Below are 25,062 nucleotides of genomic sequence, written 5' to 3'. Positions count from 1 at the left end.
GGGTCTCGGGGGGGGGGGGCTGGAGCCGATCCCAGCTGACATCGGGCGTGAGGCGGGGTCCACCCTGGACAGGACGCCAGTCTATCACAGGACACATAGAGACGAACAGAGACAGACAACCATTCACACCTACGGGTGATTTAGAGTCATCAATGAACCGAACACCTGCACGTCTTTGGACTGTGGGAGGAAACCGGAGAACCCGGAACCTTTTCGCTGTGAGGCGACAGTGCTAACCGCTACACCACCGTGATGGATTTAATTCCTTCAACTTAATAAATTTGATGATTTATAGAAGCAGATACAACGAAACAGGACTTGATCATTCCTTCCTTTCTTTGCACACTTGTTCATGATTATATGGGACAAGCAGCAATCTCTGCGTAACATAATATTCTGCTCATGAAAACGTCCCACTGTAAGGTCAGGGGTCAGGAGACAGGTGACATAACAAATGAGGATGTTGACACAGAAAGAGGATAACATTGGTTGAAGGACTCCAGTGACTCATCACATGTAACCTGATGACTGACACGGCTCACAGCTAGCTCTGCAACACACACAGTGAGGTGTTTACAGCAGGTGAGGTTGCACATCACCTGAAATTGGAGCAACAGTTGTGTAAATGTACCTCTCTCCAGATAAAGCTGCGTGTTCCAATAAACACAAGGACATGAGCTGTCTTCTAAAGGTGGGAATCTCAGAAGAGTAAACACATGTACTGATAATTAGTCGGGTGAACACACGGCCAGCTTTGCAAGTGTGTAAACCTATTTGTGAAATCATCAGTAATGTCATAAGCGTGCCAAATATATCCAACAAGGGGTGGCAACAACTGATGCAACCTGAGGCAAGAGGGATTAGCTGTGCACTGAGTGAAGTAATGCATTACACCTGTCTCAGTAACTCATTCCTCTACGTTACTTGTCAGAGGCATGTTTTTATGTCTTTTAAGTATATTTTAACCTATGTGTGTATTCTGTTGCAACAAGAATTGCATTACTTTAACAAAGCTCGATGGCTGTTTATCTTTAAGCTATTGTTATTTTGTACTTTGAACCAGTTTGTTTAGAAAAGTCACTGAACTTTCATGATATTTTATTAGTATTTGTTTGTCATAATTGTGTTTTTTTCCGTATTTACTCCTGTTTTGCTGTTACAGAAACTGATGAATTCAAAATACATCAAACTTTTAAATGGGAGGTGGCAGGAGAGTAGCAGGGAGTAGCTCAGGCCATAGGTGACTCGGCTGGGAACCGGGGGGTCACCGGTTTGAGTCCCTGTGTGGACCATGAACGGAGTGTGGACTGGTGGCTGGAGAGGTGCCAGTTCATCTCCTGGGCACTGCCGAAGTGCTGTTGAGCAAGCCCTGAGGCACCGAACCCCCAATTGCCTGGGGCGCCGATCCATTGGCAGCCCCCTCGCTCTGGGGGGGCATGCAACTAATGGAGAGATGCAACATCATGCATGTATATAGGTCCTGTTTGTGCATGTGTGTTGATTTCGGTCCTGTGTGTGTGTGTGTGTGTGTGTGTGTGTGTGTGTGTGTGTGTGTGTGTGTGTGTGTGTGTGTGTGTGTGTGTGTGTGTGTGTGTGTGTGTGTGTAACATGTATAATAATAACAGATTGAAAAAATTGAATTTCCCCTTGCGGGATATATAAAGCAATTCTTCTTCTTCTTCTTCTAAATATTTCATTTGGTTTATATTGTTATGTGTTAGTGTTTCATGTGCATAAACAGTGTAAGATAATACATGTTACAAGTTTAGAGCTGAAAATAAACACAAACATGTGTCACTAATTAACTGTTGCTGCTAAAATCCAATTAAAGGGAAGAAAGTGCGCACTGCCCCTTTAAGAATGTAGTCAAAACAAAGCCTGAACTAACGGAAGTGGTGTTGTTTCGGTTGCTACCCACAATAGTATGTGAGAAATGAGGGCTGCTACATATTTAAAATACAGTTAGCTCTCTTAAAAGCGTTTTCCATTTCATTAAAAAATATTTAATGTTATTATTATTTTGATATCGCCTGATTAAAACGGAGGATAGCTAGCTAGCTCGTTAGCTAGCGTTGCTGATGTCAACCATGCCGTCCTACTCTGAATTGAGGAAAACTAACCACTTCTACTACTTCATCAAATTCACCTTAAACATCTACTCAATGCTCTTCTCGGTAAGTTTATGATCCATTTATTACAAATGTGTATATGGTAAGTTTGAGCTGTAGCTGTGTCTGCTAACTGAGTGGATGCGAACCACCCATTAGCATCTCACCAGACTCCATTCATAAAACAGGCATTTTAATGTGATCTCTTCTGTAGGCGAGTTAACACCTTTTATAACATAACAACAGGCATATTGTGAATCTATATCATCTACTGAACAAATCGGCATACACCCCGAACAACCACCACGTCTCTTATGGTTACAATTTTTGATTTAAAACACGGATTCGCGTCAAATGCTAGTGCACTTTCACCTGGATAGCGTTGCACCGTGAGTCATGATATTATTAGATTTTATTGAGGTTAATAGCTGTAAATTGGATAGGAATGCCCGCCGTATTAACCACGAGACTATAATGATGAGAAAATAATATGATAAATTAGGATTACGACTTTGTGTTTTTGTTGGTGAGCGATTCAGATTAAGTTGTCATGTTTTCTAACGGGCTTTGGTGTGGGGGTTTTCTGGACGGTAGCTAGCTGGTGAGGGGTTAGCTAGCAAGATATACATCATGCATGCTCCTAGATTATTATTTTTTTTTACATTTTGTTCATGCAATAATTTGAGGCAACCCAATAATAAAGTAATATGTATGTATTATTGCATTTGGTTTGGAGATGATGCACAACGATCACTGACAGTGTGCAAACAGCACGGTGGTGCAGGGCGTTGGATCCAGTTAAAGGGATGATAACGTGAGTAAATTGTTTTTGGCGACAGAAAATAGGAGCAGGCTGAAAGGCGCTTTTGTCAGTCATTAAATAATGTATGGTTCATATTAGGATTGAAATTAAATATGCTACTTACAGTAAATCCTAAATTGAATTGTATTAATAGTGCCAAATCATGTCAAAAGTTATCTCAGGACACTTTACAGAGTAGGTAAAGACCACACTCTATGACTTATTCATGATTTACAGAGACCCAACAATTCCCCCGTAGAGTACGGTGGCAACGCAAACCTTCACTATAACAGACAGGAACGTCAGACAGACCCAACTCTGTGGAGGACGGACATCTGGACGGACAGACGGACAGAGAGAGACACAGACAGAGACAGACACACTTCCAGTGACCATAATAATATCTATAGTAATGTGAATATGACTTATTAATACAGCAGAATAGTAGAAACAAGCACAGCTAAGGTTACAGATTATAATAGCAGCAGGAAGCGTCATGCACGACCACGGCAGCAGGCACCACCACGATCAGCAGAGACCTGAGAGACGACAAAGCACAAACAACTCAAATGTATAAAGTTGATGCATACATATGATGCCTTCTATCCAAAGTGATATCCTAACCATGCAAACGGGTAAAGCTTTTCTTGCATAGACAGAATATTATCTTTAAGCTCTGGTGAAATCCCGGTCCTGACGTGTTCAGATGATTCTGATTAACTTGGAATAAGATGAGCCATCAAACAGAAATGTATTTCAGTGAAGTTTTCCCTTTCTACACTGTTAAATTTCGATGGTTACACAAGATTGGGGAGAATCTAGATTTGGTGTGTTAAAGAGATATTTTGCCCGGTTTTTGTCCAGCTCTGTCTCATGGAAATGTGGGAATTGCATTCAGATGAACAGTGTTTGGCCTTTCTCCGTAACGTTTAAGACCTTCTTGAATGGGACAGCCAAAGTGAGGCAGAATCAAGCAAATGTCACATTCAAGTGAAATTTTGGCGTAAAATCATCCCTTTTTCGTCTTTTTCGGCAGATACACTCATCAAATAAGCCATTGAGATAATTGTTTTCTTGTAACAACTATTAACGGAGAAATTCCGGAGAGTCGCTAACAGTAATGAATGTAATGCGGCTCACACTGATTAGCTCGGGGCAGCACAGTGAAGGCATTTAAACGTCTTTTTTAACCACTAACACTGCTCATGATAACACCAAACCTCTGCAGCAGCATGAGAAGAGTCCCTACACATTAACCAAAGCACCAACAACGTAGTTAGTGACCACAGAGTTTATTAAAAGAGTGTTTTAAAGACCTACTGGCCCCTGTACCAGCTCCTCTCATAGTAAAGTCCATTCAAGTGGATTACAAAAGTCAATCCCAAAGGAAGGAGCCCATTGGTGCTTCGGTTAATGTGTAGGGACTCTTCTCATGCTACTGCAAAGGGTTTGGTGTCATTTTCAGCAGTATTAATAATAATAACAATACATTTTATTTATAGGCGCCTTTCTAAGCACTCAAGGACACCGTACATTTGTTAAAAACAGTGCAACACAAACAACAATAATAAAAATGTGTTCAATTCAACGCGATTGATTGGGAGCCAGTGGAGCTGTTGTAGGACAGGGGTGATGTGGTGGATGGATGGGGTCCTTGTAATGATGCAGGCAGCTGAGCTTCTGGACTAACTGAAGTTTATGGAGGGACTTGTGAGTGACACCGGAGAGGAGAGAAGATTAGTGGTCAAAAAAGACGTTTGAATGCCTTCGCCGTGCTGCCCCGAGCTAGCCACATTCAGCTGTTAGCGACTTTACCGTATAGCTTCGTTAATAGTTTTTACACAAATAAAATTGTCTCGATGGCTTATTTGATGAGGGCATTTGCCAAAAGAGACCCTGGGATGTTTGTAAGCCAGAATTTCACTTTAAGCTTAGTATTTCAGTATTTCCCACACTTCAAAACATTGTTTTCTTTTTTGTTAAGCCACAACAGATCTAAGAAAACACAAATTAACCAATTTGCTAAACCTGAGTTGCCAACAGGTCAGCTAAATAGATTAGCTACTCATTGACACGGATCCATCATTTTCTGTCTTTTGTGCAAGTGCTATGGTTTCATTTGCGATCGAACAGCCACATCAGCCACATCAGATGCTGAATAAGCCTCGCCAGGTGTTTTCTTCCTCTGTCTCACCCGTACATCACTTTTATCTCCAGGAATTTTGGCGGAATAATGTTCAATCTGCGCCACCTCCAATCTGCCCAACTGTCTGTTTGTGGAATATATATTTATACACACCCATTATTGAATATGACTCCCAAAAATCAGTAGTTCAATTCCATTAGTGCTCCAGAGTCCCTTTCATGTTATCCGTCCCTCTCCTCTACTATCTCTCCCTCTCACTGCTGTAATTTAGGACAGTGCAGCCCAGCTTAGCTCACCAGACAACAGCTCCTCTAGCCCCGAGCTAACTGTATAAGCCTAATTAAAGCTATCTTTGCTGTTGTGATGTTAAGTTCGGTTAAGGACATGTAAGTGGGATTCTTATGACAGGAATAAAGCTGCAGGTGTGTTCAGGAATTACTCAGCATCATCTGGTGGGATTTGAATAGTTCTGCTGGTGGATTTTATTTTTCTCTTTTTAACTCAAGGTTAGTTACAATCTTACTGTATCTTTCCCATCGTACCACAAATAACTCGCAATAATATTTAGCATTATTTGTACAAAATAACAATTGCTAGCTTCAAAGGCCATCCTGACTGTAAAGCAGGTTTGAACACACAGCATACATATTGGGGTAGGCTTTTTTTTGGCATCCTGTGTCTTTGCCAAGCCCCGACCACAGCGACTTCCTGGTTGATCCAATCAGGAAGTGCCAAAAACTGCAGTTCTCAGAGTGTCCACTAGGAGCAGTTTGCACAATAGAGCAGTTTCTCATTGACCCTCGTGTAAAATACGCAATTTTCGCAGCATAAATAAACCTGTTTAAGGCCTGGTACAAAAAAACATCCTAGTCTGTATGTTTAGGTCATATCTCCATGACAACACTGAGCGGGGTGAATTTTCTTGTACCAGGCTACTTTTTATTTTATTGGAGGTTAAAGTTTATGAAAAATTAGGCGCACAGATTCTTACTTCTCCTCAGAGGTAAACGTCAGCCAGATGGACTTACGCCCCTCCCCCCCCAACGACACATACATGCCCTTTTTTGGTCAGAGGAAATAAGGCAGAGTCAAAGTCCAACAAGATGGCGACTCCTGTAAGCGAGGACGATTGGATCAAGTTGTGAGAACGGACCCCGACGGTCTTTGCCCATGTCAGTGCTTAGCAGTCGTGGGCATTGGAAGAACCCATCTGGATCTAGCCAACTAACCGTTTAGACTGCAATCCATCCCAATCTTTCCAACGTCCTGGGATGTCTGATCTAAAGCTCGCAGTTCCAGGTTGTTGGGTTTTTTTAGGATGTTATCAGATCCTCTCCTAAAAGCCTGCTACTCATTCTGTCTTCATTACTGCAGCAGTGAATGTAGGAAGGCTGACTCTGGATGTGGGATGCAAGCCAAATGGATCTGCCAATGCTTTATGGAGGGTTGTGAGCAGTAAATAAGGCTTGAGCTAAATGGACCCCACTCTTGAGGCAGATCGTTTCCAATTGAAAATCAATATCAGGGAAGCAAGCACTGTTTGTTCATTCTCCTTGCATTAGTTAAATATGAAAAGTGGGACAACACTCTACATTTCTCTTATGTCAACATGTACTCTAAAGATATTTTACTGTTTTTGGTACGGCAGTAGCTCAGTCCATAGGTGACTTGGCTGGGAACTGTAGGGTCGCTGGTTCAAGTCCCTGTGTGGACCATGTATGGAGCGTCGACTGGTGGCTGGAGAGGCGCCAGTTAATCTCCTGGGCACTGCCGAGGTGCTTTTGAGCAAGGCACCGAACCCCCAACTGCTCTGGGTGCCGGTCACTGGCAGCTCCCTCGCTCTAACATCTCTCCTTAATTGCATGTATAGGTCCTGTCTGTGCATGTATGTGTATTTCGGGCCTGTTTGTGTGTAACATGATTAATAATAAGAGTGAAAAAATTCTATTTCCCCGTTGCGGGATAAATAAAGTAATTCTTCTTCTTCTTCTTCTTTTTAGCGTTCACAAAGGGTTAGACTTGATATGTGATGTACTATGATCCAGCAAACTGACCAGCTAGATAAAGTAGTAGAAAGTGTCCAAGTACTGTACATTTACTCAAGTACTGTACTTAAGTACAATGTTGAAATACCAAATACCAAAATACCAAACTTTTATGCCCCCCCACCCCCCCCCCCCCATACCATACCCGGCCATTATTTGTTGGTGTTGACCATACCTCCGGCCATTATTTGGTGGTGTTGACCATACCTCCGGCCATTATTTGGTGGTGTTGACCATACCCCCGGCCATTATTTGGTGGTGTTGACCATACCCCGGCCATTATTTGTTGGTGTTGACCATACCTCCAGCCGTTATTTGTTCGTGTTGACCATACCTCCAGCCGTTATTTGTTGGTGTTGACCATACCCCGGCCATTATTTAGTGGTGTTGACCATACCCCGGCCATTATTTGTTGGTGTTGACCATACCCCCGGCCATTATTTGGTGGTGTTGACCATACCCCCGGCCATTATTTGTTGGTGTTGACCATACCCCGACCATTATTTGGTGGTGTTGACCATACCCCCGGCCATTATTTGGTGGTGTTGACCATACCCCCGGCCATTATTTGTTGGTGTTGACCATACCTCCAGCCATTATTTGTTGGTGTTGACCATACCCCCGGCCATTATTTGGTGGTGTTGACCATACCTCCAGCCATTATTTGTTGGTGTTGACCATACCTCCCGCCATTATTTGTTGGTGTTGACCATACCCCGGCCATTATTTGTTGGTGTTGACCATACCTCCCGCCATTATTTGTTGGTGTTGACCATACCTCCCGCCATTATTTGTTGGTGTTGACCATACCTCCGGCCATTATTTGGTGGTGTTGACCATACCTCCGGCCATTATTTGTTGGTGTTGACCATACCTCCGGCCATTATTTGTTGGTGTTGACCATACCCCTGCCATTATTTATTGGTGTTGACCATACCCCGGCCATTATTTGTTGGTGTTGACCATACCTCCCGCCATTATTTGTTGGTGTTGACCATACCTCCCGCCATTATTTGTTGGTGTTGACCATACCTCCGGCCATTATTTGTTGGTGTTGACCATACCCCCGCCATTATTTGTTGGTGTTGACCATACACCCGCCATTATTTATTGGTGTTGACCATACCCCCGCCATTATTTGTTGGTGTTGACCATACCCCCGCCATTATTTGTTGGTGTTGACCATACCCCCGCCATTATTTGTTGGTGTTGACCATACCCCGGCCATTATTTGGTGGTGTTGACCATACCTCCGGCCATTATTTGTTGGTGTTGACCATACCCCGGCCATTATTTGTTGGTGTTGACCATACCTCCGGCCATTATTTGGTGGTGTTGACCATACCCCGGCCATTATTTGTTGGTGTTGACCATAGGTGTTGACCATACCCCCGCCATTATTTGTTGGTGTTGACCATACCCCCGGCCATTATTTGTTGGTGTTGACCAAACCTCCGGCCATTATTTGACTGTGTTTATTTGAGGAAATGCGTTATGCACACTATTAGAAGATATTGAAAACTGTTGATGCTCCTTTCTGCAATATTTTAAAACAGTCAAGTTAACGTAGTTGAGGTGAGGTAGTTGAGGACTCAGTGTATTCACTCAGACTCACCTGAAACAGCTGCGACACTCTCCGGGGTTCTGCCTTTGAGTTGCCAATTTCCCGCCTTCAACATGTGTACGCATGGGTCCAAATTTCCCCTAATTTTTGATTATTTATTTTTTATTTATTTTAATGAATTCCAATGTATGCTTAGAAAATGGCGTCCACACATTTCAAGGCTTTTTGTGCGTACTCAGTGGTTATAAATGAGGCCCCTGGATGCCAGTGTACATGTAAAGCAGGGCTGTGCACTGGAGCTAATCATGGTTGTGTTGATGCAGTCTTATTACACCAAGGCCACATTTTATTTCAATTGTTCTATTTTCTGTCCCCCTAATCATCCTTTCACATTTAGTAGCCCATCATGACATGAGCAGGGCGGCTTCAGCACATTTTGGGGTTCGTGTACTCGGTACACATTGTTCACGCAGATGTTATTTCAAGAATTCATGTGGCGCTCTCACAAGTGGTGTGAAAGACAGGCTAGTATATTAGCAGTAAAATCAGGGCGTGATCATAAATATCACATAATGCAGACCCAAAATATCTGATTGGGAACATTTCCTGCCCTGTGAGCAACAATTAAATCCAACAACGTGATGTGAATTGAATCAATGAATGACAAATAATAGTGGGCATGCCTACGTACTGATGTCATTGTCTTCCTTTTCAGTAGAACCGGCTAAATCACCATATTATCTGGTGCCACCACTTGTTTTGATGTCATCACAGGTTTGGTGCACATCCAATCAGAAATATTGAACTCATTTGTCTGATTCTTCTTTCAGGAGTGTCCCATCCTCTTCATTTACACTGCATACTAAGTGGATATAGTTTCATCAGCTGGACCCCTGCTTTAAGAAGCAACAAATCCACTTAGAGCGCATTCACAATGTCCGTCCGTCCCGTGCCCCGTGCTTTAGGGTCCTTGTCCCCCCCTCCAGGCCCGTTTGTACTCACACTACCTGGGCCTCGGAGAATGCTTCTTGCTGCCTATACGTCATCACGCCGTAACACGTCACACGCATTGATGACGTCATGGCGATGCGTGGCTTTGTTTACAAATCTTTCCGTAGACCTCGGAGTTTTTGTGCGTCTTCTCGACTGTTTTTGAATCTTTTCATCGACCAAATCTGCAGTAAACACTCCACCTCCGCATCACACCAACGTGAACCTTTCACCGCCATTGTTTTAAATGTCCGCGCATGGTCCCTCCTTCTTTTCTCTATGTCCAAACAGGCTCACATAAAATGATGTCAGAGCCGCCGTAGGCCTCGTGCTCGTGCTCGTGCTCGTGCTCGTACACGTGCGCACGCTCGTGCTCGTACATGTGCAAAAGTGCTTTACAAAAGCCCACCTCTCCCCAACGGTCCGTGGCTGCGGTTGCACTCACACTGGTCAAGCGAACCAGTAAAACCCGTTTGGGCACGGTACGGAAGGACAGTGTGAGTGCGCCCTTAAAAGAATTTCATTAGTCTGGATTTCAATGGAGCTTTTCCGTGCACTGTTTGTCAAACCATTGTTTAGGTGCTAAAACTGAAGGTGGAGTAGGGTGAAATACCTGCTACATTCAACACTTTATAGTTAGTTAATTTCCCTCTCAAGCCGGCTGTTATTTTATTTGCCGTTTATTAACCTGGAATGGCCTCTTTGAGATTGATATTTCATTTTCAGAGTGACAGAGAAAATAAAGTAAACAAGTAGCAGGAGGAAGGACAAAGGAAGCAGAAAAATAAAATGAATGTGCATAAAAACACCATTTTCTTAACAAAATCTATGTATTATCACGACACACCAATCTAAAGTGAAAAGTCACTTAAAGGTAGCCATGTGTAATGTCAGACGCAGTGTTCACACTAACACTACAACTCAAAAGAAGAACGGGAGTTAATATACAGTTCAAAAAGCTCAACTCTCTGTTCCTCACACTGAGGACTGTCACGGTTCTTATCTCTGAACACCCCCCCACCCCTCTCTCTCTCCATCCAGCTGATGGGTCTTTGTGTGCTGTGTGTGGGGGTGTACGCCGAAGTGGAAAGGCAGAAGAATCGAACCCTGGAGGGACTTTTCCTGGCCCCCGCCGTGGTTCTCATCCTGCTGGGCCTGGTGATGTTTACCGTGTCGGTGGTGGGTATGGTCGGCTCCCTCAGGGACAACAAGACCCTGCTGCACATGGTAGGGATGATAATGGAGGAGGAGGAGGGTGTGTGTATGTGCATGAGCTCAAGTGTTTTAATGATTGTTGTACGTGATATGTGTGTTTGCAACTCGTTTGTTTTAGGGTAGCATTTACTCTTTCAGAATTGTGTACAAAAGGGCTGACAGGAGGAGGTAATGGGGAAATAAATCTGAAATTAGACATAAAATGGTTCCTCTACAAATGTATTTGATGTGTTTGTATATTTGCATGTGTGAAATTACACACACATCAAAGCTGTGTTCAAAGTTTGCCCAACCGCAGTAGTTCATAAAACATTTCAATCAGGGATTTCTTCGGATTCACCTCGAATGCAAAAGCACAGCTGTTGCTTTTGCCAATAATAGAAAAAAAGGGCTCAGGGAGCAGGGATACATTATTGTGGTTGCTACGCAACTATCTAATTAGCGTAAGCTCAATAAGCTGAACTGAAAAAGGGGATAAAAGTTAGTGATGTTTCAGCTTACGCTTTAATGAAGAGGTTGAGAAGCTCATTTCATACTGAGAAAGCCATAACGTTAATGTTACTCGCTGAGAAACATACATTTAGTTCCTTCATGCACGGATATTTGCTTCTCAGCGCTAATAGGTTGGTTAACTCAATCCTATCATTTTATGAACTTGTCATCAAATATCCATCCATCTTCAACCGCTTGTCCCTGTCGGGGTCTCGGGGGGGCTGGAGCCGATCCCAGCTGACATCGGGCGTGAGGCGGAGTCCACCCTGGACAGGATGCCAGTCTATCACAGGTCACATAGAGACAAACAGAGACAGACAACCATTCACACCTACGGGTGATTTAGAGTCATCAATGAACCGAACACCTGCACGTCTTTGGACTGTGGGAGGAAACCGGAGAACCCGGAGAAAACCCACAAAGACGTGTGACTACATTTGGCACACCCTGTTTTTCATAAGGCACTTTGCAGGCCCTGGTTCTAAACTATTAAGACTATGATATGATATGATATGATATGATATGATACAGTAAGTAGGGTGAGAAGTTCAGCATCCGTGAGGAACTCGGAGTAGAGCCGCTGCTCCTTTGCGTTGAAAGGAGCCAGTTGAGGTGGTTCAGGATCATCTAGTAAGGATGAACCCTGGGTGCCTCCCTAGGGAGGTGTTCCAGGCACGTCCAGCTGGGAGGAGGCCTCGGGGAAGACCCAGGACCAGGTGGAGAGATTAGATCTCCACACTGGCCTGGGAACGCCTCAGGATCCCCCAGTTAGAGCTGGTTAATGTGGCCCGGGAAAGGGAAGTTTGGGGTCCCCTGCTAAAGCTGCTGCCCCCGAGACCCGACCCCGGATAAGAGGCTGAAGATGAGATGAGAGGATACAGTAAGAAAAGAACGGCATTTGATCTGGTTTATTTTAGCCAAAACTGATCCGTTAAAATATTCGTGGATCCACCAATATCGAGGATTCTCTTAGGACATAATCACAAACTTATCAGTGTGTTATCCTTTGTATAAAGATGTATTAAAAGGTGTATTTGTATGTGGTAGCGATGTAAATAGTGTTCTTGGTGCTAAATCTTTCCTCTGTATGCTGAACATGTTCTCTCTCTCTCTCCCCGCCACAGTTCCTCTGCGTTCTCTGTGTGTTGCTGCTTCTCCAGGCCATCGCGCTCACCACGGCTCTCATCTTTGAAAACAAGGTAATGGTCTTATTTGCTTCACATGTTTGCACATCCTGCACATGCTCATACATTACCCTTGATGATAGTCGCCTCGCGGTCAGGTAAACACTTCTTCGCTGTGCTTTCTGACTGGCTTCCTCTTCATGTCAGTGCTCATAACAATGACCACCTCTCCTCTGTGTTTCTGTTTCCCTCCATTTTATCCAGACATCTGCCTTGTTCCAGAGCAGTATACGAGAAGGAATTAAACACTACTACGATGATCTGGACTTCAAAAACATCTTGGACTACATGCAACAAAAGGTGGTTTGATTTGTCACCTAGAAAATCTGAACAGACAGGAAATTTACTTACTTACTTTACTTATTTCTGTTTCACTTAGTTCATTGCTTGATTTATTTGATGTTAGCTTTATTTTGATTTGATTTATGTTTATGCTACTCTGATCCTTTCCCACCTTTGTATTGAAACTGTTGCAAAATAATTTCCCTCGGGATAAATAAAGCTTCTTGAATCTGAATCTTGAATCTAAGGCTGGGGGATATGAAATGGCTACCGTAAACGCCCGTATTTGTCTATTTTGTTTCTATCTTGATGTCGATAAATTAGTGACAGAACTGCGCTTCAACAATATTAACAACATTCGGACGAAGCCCTATTCCGACCAGCTGTGTGTTGGTGGAGCGCCACCTACTGTACAGGAGGTGGAGTTACTCCATCATTTTCCCATTCAACCCCCCCTCATGTATACGAGGGGAACTTCAATAATCCTTTTAACTGGGAAATACCATTTACAAGTTACTGATGTGCATGTAAACGCACTGAGAGATGTGAGTCCTTCATCGTCTAAGAAGTGGATGTACACAGAGATCGCTTGTCTGTGTGGGTGTCAACGTAAGAAGGTTGCATTGTGAGTGAGCTGCGGCTCAACTCTGAGGTGAAACAGCGGTGTGGATTGCACAGCAGGAGCCGTAACTTGCAATTGCAATTCAATTCCATTTTATTTATAGAGCCAAATCATAACAAAAGTTATCTCAGGACACTTTACAGAGTAGGTAAAGACCACACTCTATGATTTATTTATGATTTACAGAGACCCAACAATTCCCCCGTAGAGTACGGTGGAGACGAAAACCTTCACTATAACAGACAGGAACGTCAGACAGACCCAGCTCTGTGGAGGACGGACATCTGTCTGCACCGGAGAGAGGAAGAGAAGGAGAGAGAGAGAGAGAGAAAAGACAGACAGATGGACAGAGAGAGACAAAGACAGACACAAAGACAAAGACAGACACAAAGACAGAGAAAGACACACTTCCAGTAACTATAATAATATCTATAGTCATGTGAATATGACTTATTAATACAGCAGAACAGTAGAAACAAGCACAGCTAAGGTGATAGATTATAACAGCAGCAGGAAGCGTCATGCAGGACCACGGCAGCAGGCACCACCACCATCAGCAGAGACCTGCACACAGGACCACTGCAGCAGGCACCACCACCATCAGCAGAGACCTGAGAGACGACAAAACACAAACAACTCCGGGGAAGAAGTGAATTAGTAACATGCATTGATGAGACATGAATGATACAGACAGAGAGGAGAGAAGCTCAGAGGATCAGGAACAGGATTATCATTTAAGAGATATGAAAGAGCATGTTTGTTGTTTCACTTTTTAACTTGAAATGAGCTTTTGTTTTGCTTGGTTGCTAATTTTCTCGTATTCATGCGGTTTTGTCTTCCAGTTTTCATGTTGTGGAGGGGACGAGTACAAGGACTGGGGAGTCAACCAGTACCATTTCTGCAATGGTACTGGTCCACTAGCCTGTGGGGTTCCTTATACCTGCTGTGTTCGGCGTAAGGTGAGGGCTGACCGGCCGAACAGGCCTTCACACGAAACCAATAGAACATCCGCACCAGCTGTTTGTAGTCTCATCTCATCTTCACATGTTCACAACTGTATCGCAATTAATTTGGTCAAGATCAAGGAAAAAAATCAACTTTACATTGCTGCCTTTAAGTGCTGCTGTAGTCTTGTTTGTGGTCACACTGAAGCATTATTATTTAAACCATGGACTGGTACTGATTGGACTGCATATTAGCTTTAACCATATTTTAGGAAATCTAGATCCGGGTACTGACAGCAAGTCTCGCAGCACATTAAAGCACCATATGTCAAAACCAGACTGTGATTGACACCAGCACCAGCCTAGTGGAGTGAACCAAATGGAAAAAATGCAGAGTTGGTTTAACCCGCCTGTAACAGGTTAGATGTGAAACCACCCCAAGAAACAATTCAAGCATGAATATATATATTTTCTTTCAAACTCATGCAAGGTATGCCTCATGGAAGGAAACACTAACATATAGCACAACGCAAACTAAAACTATAACAGACATTTTGTCGACTCACCAGTCAAATTTTCAGGCAGGTAGTCGGCCACATGTCGTGGAATCTGGATCACATGGTCTTTGTGCATGTTTGGTTGCTTGGAGGGCCATAATCGGACTGACAATGTTCACAGAGAATTACAGTAAATTCATGAAACTACTCTAAGATGAGGCCACATTTCAGGGTAACCTTTTCAGACAATCGATTTTCAAGTATTCAGAGTATTAGTGATGTTGCATCCACCCTGTTTGACAAGCCTAATCCCTGTTTATGGATGTCTCCTGCTGTATCAAAGCAAGAGGACACACTATTATCTACACATCAGACACGTAATTGATGGTTGAGTAGAACAGTCTCCGTTATGACCTTTGGGAGAGTTCTCCCTTTAAATGAAACGTTAGTCCCTTGTGGCCCCCTCCCATCGCTATATGCCCGGTATCGCTCCTGTCCCTGGGCTCAGAACACTGATAAAGTCTCAGGAAGCAGTGGAGCTGTGCTGGAGAAATTAATGACAGAATCATCCAATACTCTCTCTCTCACACACACACACACACACACACACACACACACACACACACACACACACACACACACACACACACACACACACACACACACACACACACACACACACACACACACACACACACACACACACACACACACACACACACACACACACACACACACACACACACACACACACACACACACACACACACACACACACACACACACACACACACACACACACACACACTCACTGCAGAGATAGAGGAGTACGATTAGGAAAGCTGAACATTGGCTGGGATTTTTGCTGTTATCGGTTCCTACCTGTCGGGGCTGCAGCTATTTTGCAGACACTTAAGTTCACGCTCTGGCTGCCAGGGGACCAGAACACCTCCTGGTGAGGAACACACAGGTCCCCGTGGTGTTGTCTCTGGTCATCTCTGCTCAGTTATAGTTTTGTCTCTGACGCTCTGAATCTTAACTCTGTGCACAGGTGGGAGAGGTCGTCAACACTCTATGCGGTTACAGGACTCTGGATCAACAGGTAAGAGGAACGACTGGTTCACGTAGACACGTTTTGTCCATTGGTTTTAGTTTCTGTGATGAGCTATCCAAAATACGTGGGGCACTGACGCAGCACTACACACATGTGCCGCATAATGCCCGCGTCGTAATCAAGTGAAGCAGCTACACTGACCATGAAAGCCGCCCGCAGGTCTCGTCTCTGTTTAAAGGGCCTTTCAGACCAAGCATGGCGACAGCACCGCTGCGCTCTGAGACCCATTATTTACTATTGCTTGCATCTGTGCCCCAATGTTTTTTGTCTGTAACACAGCACGGCTGCATCACACAGGGTTAGGATAACGTTTTTGGACCAGTTTTGAAATTTGTTAACATGTTATACCAGCTGGGATCATGTCTGGTGTCACAACACAAGTGAAGTTCCTACTTTAAATTATTCATATTTGAGCTGCACCAATTAGTCAATTCATTTTGGAAACAGTCAGATTAATGAAAATAATCACGTTTCTATAACTGACATTAAGAAATAAAATAATGGACATAGCCCCCATGACGTCACCTATTGTTTTGTAGACTACCGTTTTGAAGCCTCGTGTTTGCCATTTGGCCGTCGCCATTTAAAATAGTTTTTGGATGAGTAAGTGACCATATTTGGACAAGGGGGAGGAGCTAAAGAGGGGAACTTTTAATGCTTGGTTAGCGATGTGTAACCACCAACGCTGAACAAAACATTTAAGACAACTAAAATGTTACACTGTGGGTCAGAATTTTAAGAAGAAAACACAAACAAAACCCAAACACAAGTTCACAGCTAATTTAAAGATATAATCAGTAAGAGTTTCAGTTACGGATTATTGTTATTATCTATCAAAGAGTGAGTTAAAACGATGGTGATTGATCATATGACCCACTAATTAAAGAGCTTGTACCTGCCTCTTTGCCAAGTATCACAATCTGTGTGTCTGTGGAGACATTCCCTCAAATGCCCCGACATGTTAGAGACGCTGCTGAATAAATAAAACCCCAGAGAGAACCTCTGGAAAATCCTTGGAGACAAAGTGATGTGTAAGAAACCCACTACAGTTACTGAACTGTGGAAGAACGGACGCAGATCAAAGCAGAGCAGAGTGAGAAACTAATGATGTCCTGTGGGCGCAGATGTGCTGAAGTCATTCAAAGCTGTGGCCTCTACACTTCCTGTTCATGTTTGAATCCTACAGAAGAAAACACTGTTGAAATCTTCTCTTCTGACACAATGAACACTGTTCTCTAGTTTTGCTCACTGTGTTTACACAAATTAAAGGTTTTTTGTTTAAGGCCCTTGGTTATTTAAAAAACATGCTAGTACAGCAGAGGTATAGCCACAGCAGATATTCTATCAAATTCAGGGCAATAGAAAATAACAGTATTTCAGAATAAATCAAGTATTAATAATTTTCTTTTGAAATGACACAACTGTGATGGAAGTGCCCAATCTTGGGTGTGATCTGTACGGCTTCTTATGAGCAGATCTTACAATTTGGAGACTCAAAGGCAGATTAGAAGACATGACATGTGAAGTGTCAGTGGTATTAATCTGATAGATGGTCCACATCGTGGTATATTCACGGCTGATATTCTATCAAATTCTGAAAAATAACAGTATTTCACAATAAATCAAGAATTAATCATTTGTTCTCTAATTTTGATCTCCATTGTACTAATGTCTAATTTACAGACTGGTGTGTTGTTGCTTAATGGCAGGGAGTAGTAAGCAGAGTTTATAACGCTAATGCACTCATAAAAATAATAATAATACATTTAATTTGAGGGCGCCTCTCTGGGCACACGAGGACACCGTACAATTGCAAAATAGATAAAAATAAATAAAATAGATAAAAACACTAAGAAGGAAATACAAAACAGATAAGAAAAGACAATATGGATGGTTAAGTGGGGTAGGCAGTCCGGGATAGGTGAGTTTTTAGTTTTGATTTGAAGTGTGTGAAAGAGTCCAAGTTCCTGAGATCCGGTGGAAGTGCGTTCCAGAGTCGGGGGGCAGAACGGCTGAAAGCCCTGCTCCCCATGGTGACAAGGCGGGCGGGGGGGACAGAGAGGTGGACAGAGGAGGCAGATCTGAGGGAACGGGAAGGGGTGGCGATGTTGAGGAGTTCAGACAGATAAGGAGGGGAGAGGTTGTGGATGGCCTTAAAGGTAAACAGGAGTATTTTGAATTGGATGCGGAGTTTGACCGGGAGCCAGTGGAGTTGCTGCAGAACAGGGGTGATGTGGTGGATGGAGGGGGTTCTGGTGATGATCCGAGCTGCAGAGTTCTGAACCAGTTGGAGTTTATGGAGGTGTTTGTAAGGTAGACCGAAGAGAAGGGAGTTACAGTAGTCGATACGGGTCTTCATCCTCCAGCATATAGTTTTACAGCAAGCTGAAAACTAAACTCAACACACTCTCTACTGTCTGACAATGGGGGAGTACTAGAACTTCAACTTGCTAGTTTTCTTCTTCTTCTCCTTTTTGAGACAGTGACTGTTCAGTTTGAGTTTGAAGTTGAAACTTTCTTCTCGTTGTCCTCCCCTGGTCCGTGCGTCAGCGTGAAACCCTGCATGAGGTGATCCACGTGCGAGGCTGCATCCACGCCGTCAACCTCTGGATGAGTGACAACATCGGAATAACCACTGCGCTCTGCTGCGCCATCGGGCTGCCCCAGGTAATTTAAAACTCCTGGCACCGACTCGCTGACACTGAACTGGGTTTGGAGCACTCTTTCCAACCAAACACACCTCTCTGTATACTTCCCCACTTCCTGTGAAAGTTTCTGACCTTCTCTTCTTTTCTTCACAACAAATCATTTCCTAGGCTGCATAAAAAAAGCTGATTTAACATACCGTATTATCCGCACTATAAGTTGCACCTAAAAACCTTTAAATTTCTCCAAAGCCGACAGTGCTCCTTATAATCCGGTGCTCCTTATATATGGACCAATATTGAGCCACAACAGGTCTCAACTACGGTGAGCAGCCGCCGACTCTATTTACCCCCGTAGAAGAAGTAACGCGCGGTGCATGTTGAGATATACGACTGCGTGAAGCGTGCCGTTTCATTTCCATGTGTGTGTTTGTGTAAAGAGCCCAAAATGGCTCCTGTTAAGAGACACGCTTACGACGCAGAGTTTACACTCAAGGCCATTAGTCACGCAGGAGAACACGGGAATAGAGCAGCAGCCAGAGAGTTTAACATGAACCAATCAATGGTGCCGAAGTGGAGGAAGCAACAAGACGACCTCCCCTGACTGTTTTGTTGACGTTCCCTTTAGCACAGCTCCATCTAATGGATCTCATCTCATCTCAAGCTTCCCTTTCCCGGGCCACATTAACCAGCTCTAACTGGGGGATCCTGAGGCGTTCCCAGGCCAGTGTGGAGATCTAATCTCTCCACCTGGTCCTGGGTCTTCCCCGAGGCCTCCTCCCAGCTGGACGTGCCTGGAACACCCATCTAATGGATGCAGAACGTAACCCCAGCCTCGACTGTAGCTTCTGTTCTATGCGCCTTATAATGTGGTGCGCCTAATATATGAAAAAAGTTTCAAAATAAGACGTTCATTGAAAGTGCGCCTCATAGTGCAGAAAATACGGTAATTAGCAAAAACAGAATTGATTGTGGTGAACCTTAATGTTTTCAAAAACGTTATTCAGTGGATAAGTGTTTTTCAGATTTAGTACGTTCTACCTATTAGTAATATTTGAATATTTCAGTGTCTACAAATCATACATTACACCGTGCATACATTACGACTTCCATGCCCCCCCCCCCCCCCCCCCCAGAGAGGAGTAATTACAGTAATTGCTGTTCCTTTCAGCAACACTGCTCCTGAATAAATTGCACCTCCATATATGTTGTCGATGCGAAATAAATACCTTACCTTTGCCGTTGAGAGGCCTCACACCACTGTTTTAGAGAGAAAAATCTTGTGTTTTTTACTTTTTTGACAGTCCTGATCTGAAGTTTGTTGATGGACGTGATTTTCCATTCCCTTGAGTTGCTGTGGCTCGTGTGCTCCAGCGTGTTGATCCGTAAATAACATTTTCATTACACAAACAGTGATGTGAGTGTCGGGGATATTGACTTAACTGTGTGGACTGTGTAAATAGAAAACTTGAATCAAAATATACTGTAACTTGGATCGTCGGCGGCTGTGATAGGTAAGGATTTAATGAGAAAATAAAACATCAATCATACAGTAAGAACATTGCAGTGGAACTATTCTATCCTGATCAGTTGTTTTGTTTGTCCCAGATCTAAGCCTTAATGGTCCAGACAGCTTCTATTTACCTAAATGTTGATTAAATGTGTGTATGACACATTATAGCTGTAGCTACTCAGTCTAGCACACCTTGTGTTTGCACAAGCTACGTGATCCAAATACTAAAAGGTCCCAGTTCAATTAACTGTTACTATTATTATATGATTGAATTATTGATATGAATAAACTATTAATGGAGAGGATGTCACTCCTGAAATGGACATGGAGCAGTCTGCTTCAGCCATGGGCATGAGTACTCAAGAGCTCAACATGGAAGTCACTACATCTTTTTTGTGCTCGGGGAAGACCCAGGACCAGGTGGAGAGATTAGATCCCCACACTGGCCTGGGAACGCCTCACGATCCCCCAGTTAGAGCTGGTTAATGTGGCCCGGGAAAGGGAAGTTTGGGGTCCCCTGCTAAAGCTGCTGCCGCCGAGACCTGATCCAGGATCAGAGGCTGAAGATGAGATGAGATGAAATGAGATAACTGTAACAACATTCAACAACGTTTACCAAGTTATTTTCCCATAATAGCACTGGACTGCCCCACAATTGAATCGCTACTTAATGTTAGCTAGTGGTAAATTAGCAAATTAGCTAGCTAGTACCAGGGCATCTCCCTCATGCTGGGAGACTTGGCTTCGAAGAGAGCAGATGGCAGGTCCATGACATACAATAGACGACTGCTGGTTAGCTGGCTAGCTTGATAATTCACTTGTTATAGAAGAGAGAGCTGAACAAAATTGTCACGCATCAAGCGATAGCACAGGCTTTCTCCGCTGTGACGAGAGAGTGTGGAGGGAGTTACACTTGGCTCACCTATCAGAGCCATCAGGGGGTTTTGCACTGCTTGAATCCCAGTTGCTAAAGCGACTAACTTCACAAATACAAATTCTGCATCGCCGCCTAACTGCAGTATAGGTCAGAAGTCCCTCCCCCTTCATCTTAGAAGATGGGACATGGGTCAAATAAGTATTTTTGATCATTTTGGTTTAAATTAGTTAGTTTTAGGCGGATGAAGATGAGTGAGTTATAAAGACAGTGGGAATCGTTATGATTGACAGCTGTTATTGACTCGCCATGGGTCAGGCGGGGTACAGAGAGGATTTCGATCCACAGGCCGATGTCCACTGTGCTGGCTCCAAAATGACAACATGGCGCTGCCCGTATTTGGCTTTGCTTTTGTACAATGACGACGCGTCGTCCATCTTTATATACACGCTGTGGTTCAACCCATGTTACCAAGGATGTAAGCAAAGAAGGCCTGGGATCAGAAGCAGCATTACTAAGTTTTCAAGTTGTACTTATCACTTTGTTTATCTTGATGGCTGAGTGATCTAAGAGCTGATGCTGAAATGATAAATTAATGGATGACAATTTCATGATAACTAATACATCATGTAAATCATTCAAGAGGTATAACACAATTATTTTTGAGAGGTGTAGAGATGAGTAACGGTAGGATGAATGTGAGGTAATTAAGTTATCCGACTGTTGTGTTGTACTTCTACCTTCTCCTTTACAGACATTTCATATTTATTTGGTTCTTTATGAGAACTTGTATGTTGAGTTTGATTAATGTGTACTGTTCATTTTATTTGTTCATTATTTTTTACATGTTCAAAATAAACTTGGTATCAAATTTGGTTTTCTTGAACAAAGTTATGATTGAGTCCTGACCCCAAGTGAAGGAGTTCAAGTACCTCAGGATCACGTTCACGAGTGAGGGGACGATGGAGCGTGAGTTTGACCGGAGAATTGGGGCAGTGGGGGCGGAGCTGCAGTGGCTCTACCGCACCGTTGTGATGAAAAGAGAGCTGAGGAAGGCAAAGCTCTGGATCTACCGCTCAGTCCTGGTTCCTACCCTCACCTGTGGTCATGAAAGCTGGGTCAGGACCCAAAGAACCAGGTCGTGGGTACAAGCGGCCGAAATGTGTTTCCTCAGGGGGGGGTCTGGAGTCTCCCTTAGAGAGAGGGGGAGAAGTTCAGCATCCGTGAGGAACTCGGAGTAGAGCCGCTGCTCCTTTGCGTTGAAAGGAGCCAGTTGAGGTGGTTCAGGATCATCTGGTAAGGATGAACCCTGGGCGCCTCCCTAGGGAGGTGTTCCAGGCACGTCCAGCTGGGAGGAGGCCTCGGGGAAGACCCAGGACCAGGTGGAGAGATTATTATCTCCACACTGGCCTGGGAACGCCTCAGGATCCCCCAGTTAGAGCTGGTTAATGTGGCCCGGGACAGGGAAGTTTGGGGTCCCCTGCCAAAGCTGCTGCCCCCGTGACCTGACCCTGGATAAGAGGCTGAAGATGAGATGAGATAATGATGAAGGTTTATAAGTGGAAGTTCTTTCACAACCCTAGGCACATTGAGAGTGTTTATATTAACATGGCCCCATGTCTCCCTGCAGCTGCTGGGCATCATCCTGAGCTGTATATTCTGGAACCTGCTGGTGGACATGAGCGAGTCGTCCGACATGGTGGACTTCAAGCTGAAAAAGAAAGAGGTCGAGTACAACGAGCTGGACCTGGCCGGCGCCGGCTGGTGTATGTGTCTGCCGAGGGACGGCGGCTACCTGCCCGTCCCTGCCGTCGAGCCAGATCTCGACCCCATCGACGTTCACCTGCAGAAGCTCAAGAAGCAGGCGCCGCGCACACACTCTCAGCTCCGAGAACTGCAGCAGTCCGTATCGGCCACCGGGCTGGACGAGGTCGACGTCGGCCGGAAGCAGAAAAGGCCCGTTCATGCCTTTTGAGTTTTTTTGCCTTTTTTTGTTTTCTGTCATTGTAATCATTGCATTAGTTGGAGTCGTGTTGCACTACTTAATGGTTGAACGTGTCAGTCAATGGATCGAGGGAAATTTGGTTAGCTAAAGGCGACCCCGAGTACTTTGGCACTTTTTGTTGATGAATTTGTTTACAGCGAAAATTGAAGGAACAACATTGGCCTTTAGGAACCTTTTGTCTCGTTTGTGGCCGTTGATATTCAAAGATTTATGGCATTATATCACATTTAATTTAATTTTTTTTAGCCTTTGAAATTGAGCCGTGTCTCATGTGCTAAAGCTTACCTCAGGCTGTTTTGAAAATAGCCCAGTAGTCCGAGGACAGTTCTATTTGGTGTGTAAATTTATGGTAGCTTGAAAAGACGTTTTTTTTTTCATTGTCGGAGAAATAGGAATAGCCAAGTATGTCTTGCATATAGCGTCTGTGACGGATGTATACAGTTTGTGTATTATTTCTTTTTTTATCATTATTTAAATTTGATTTTGTGGAATCAGTGTACATTGTAAGACTGGTAGTTGTGAAATACCATGGGATGCATGTTTTGTACTGTATATAAAGTAAGAGTAAAAAAAGATCTGTTTACATGTTAGGCTCTCATCAGGGGGGCTTCAGTCTATTCCATTTTTAAACTCAACTTTTTATTCCATCTTTTAATGGAGCAAGTCAACTTAAATGGATTACCCACACTACAAACCGATTCTGTTTTTTTGTATCTGAGTTCTGCACTGTTTCGAGCTCCCCCCTAGCTCCTGCCTTGTATCAGCACTACTGTTCTTGTCAATAAAGCTGAATTTGTCTACTGATTTGTGTGCTGCGTTCATGAAGATGCCTTGAATTTCAACTGCAATCTGAAACGTTTCTCCTGCCTCCAGAGAGTTTTTCCCTTTGCCCTGTGGAGCTACATTCAGTATTACTCACCAAACCTCACTGGGAACCGTAGGGTCACTGGTTCAAGTCCCGGTGTGGACCATCTATGGAGCGTGGACTGGTGGCTGGAGAGGTGCCAGTTCATCTCCTGGGCACTGCCGAGGTGCTGTTGAGCAAGGCGACGAACCCCCAACTGCTCGGGGCGCTGGTCGCTGGCAGCCCCCTCGCTCTAACATCTCTCCTTAACTGCATGTATATAAGTCCTGTGTGTGCATGTGTGTGTATTTCAGGCCTGTGTGTGTGTAACATGATTAATAACAAGAGTGAAAAAATTTAATTTCCCCGTTGCGGGATAAATAAAGTAATTCTTCTTCTTCTTCAAAACTCATCGTGTGTATCCTTGAGGTCTAACCAACGCGTGGAATTTCCATCTGCGTAACATTTGCAAAGTCCATTTTAAATCCAGCATTGTTTACATCCGTGTTTACTAGCTTGCAATCTTCACATTATGCCAATTCAGTCACTTCCCAGCAGTATCCGAGCTCAAATCATAAAGAGAAATCACAAGATACAGTATTAGATCCTGACTAATAATTCACTTCAATACGGTTTTATTTATAGTGCCAAATCATAACAAAAGTTATCTCAGGATACTTTACAGAGTAGGTATAGACCCCACTCTATGACTAATTTATGATTTACAGAGACCCAACAATTTCCAAAAGTGTAGGTCATATCTCCATGACAACACTGAGGGGGGTGATTTTTTTTGTACCAGGCTAGTTTTTATTTTATTGGAGGTTAAAATGTATGAATAATTAAGGGTGCTGCCTCTTTAGTGATAACTAGCCTCTGGCCCTCACTTCTCCTTGGAGGTAAACGTCAGCCAGATGGACATACCTCCCTCCCCCTAACGTCACATACATGCCCTTTTTTGGTAAGAGGAAATAAGGCGGAGTCAAAGTCTAACAAGATGGCGACTCCCTCAGGCGAGAAGGATTGGATCAAGGTGAGAGAACGGACCTCAACGGAGATGCTATGTCCGTTTTTTTATACAGTCTATGTGTAAAACGTAAATAAAAACAGAATACAATGATCTGCAAATCCTTTTCAACCTATATTCAATTGAATAAACTACAAAGACAAGATATT

The 25,062-nt window shown here is 43.7% G+C and overlaps 1 protein-coding gene across 1 annotated transcript; it reads left to right on the top strand.

Moving 5' to 3' along the window:
• The first annotated feature begins 1,910 nt into the window (after positions 1-1,910).
• Positions 1,911-23,756, top strand: LOC310946287 (tetraspanin-15). The gene is made up of 8 exons (XM_083912726.1): positions 1,911-2,174; positions 10,697-10,882; positions 12,487-12,561; positions 12,751-12,846; positions 14,293-14,409; positions 15,943-15,993; positions 18,556-18,672; positions 22,668-23,756. Exons 1-8 carry the CDS (start codon positions 2,079-2,081, stop codon positions 23,010-23,012), a joined length of 1,083 nt encoding a protein of 360 aa, XP_083768852.1. The 5' UTR covers positions 1,911-2,078; the 3' UTR covers positions 23,013-23,756.
• The last annotated feature ends 1,306 nt before the right edge of the window (positions 23,757-25,062 follow it).

Source organism: Echiichthys vipera (assembly GCF_963691815.1).
Source record: "Echiichthys vipera genome assembly, chromosome: 4".
Taxonomy (NCBI): domain Eukaryota; kingdom Metazoa; phylum Chordata; class Actinopteri; order Perciformes; family Trachinidae; genus Echiichthys; species Echiichthys vipera.
The sequence above is the reverse complement of the archived record's forward strand: the minus strand, read 5'-3'. Positions and strand labels throughout refer to the sequence as shown.

Excerpts from the sequence above, each read along its gene's own strand:
- LOC310946287 (XM_083912726.1), top strand. The coding sequence starts at position 2,079 with ATGTCAACCATGCCGTCCTACTCTGAATTGAGGAAAACTAACCACTTC. Across the intron at positions 10,883-12,486 it reads ACAAGACCCTGCTGCACATG|TTCCTCTGCGTTCTCTGTGT; the intron begins GTAGGGATGATA and ends TCCCCGCCACAG. Across the intron at positions 18,673-22,667 it reads GCGCCATCGGGCTGCCCCAG|CTGCTGGGCATCATCCTGAG; the intron begins GTAATTTAAAAC and ends GTCTCCCTGCAG.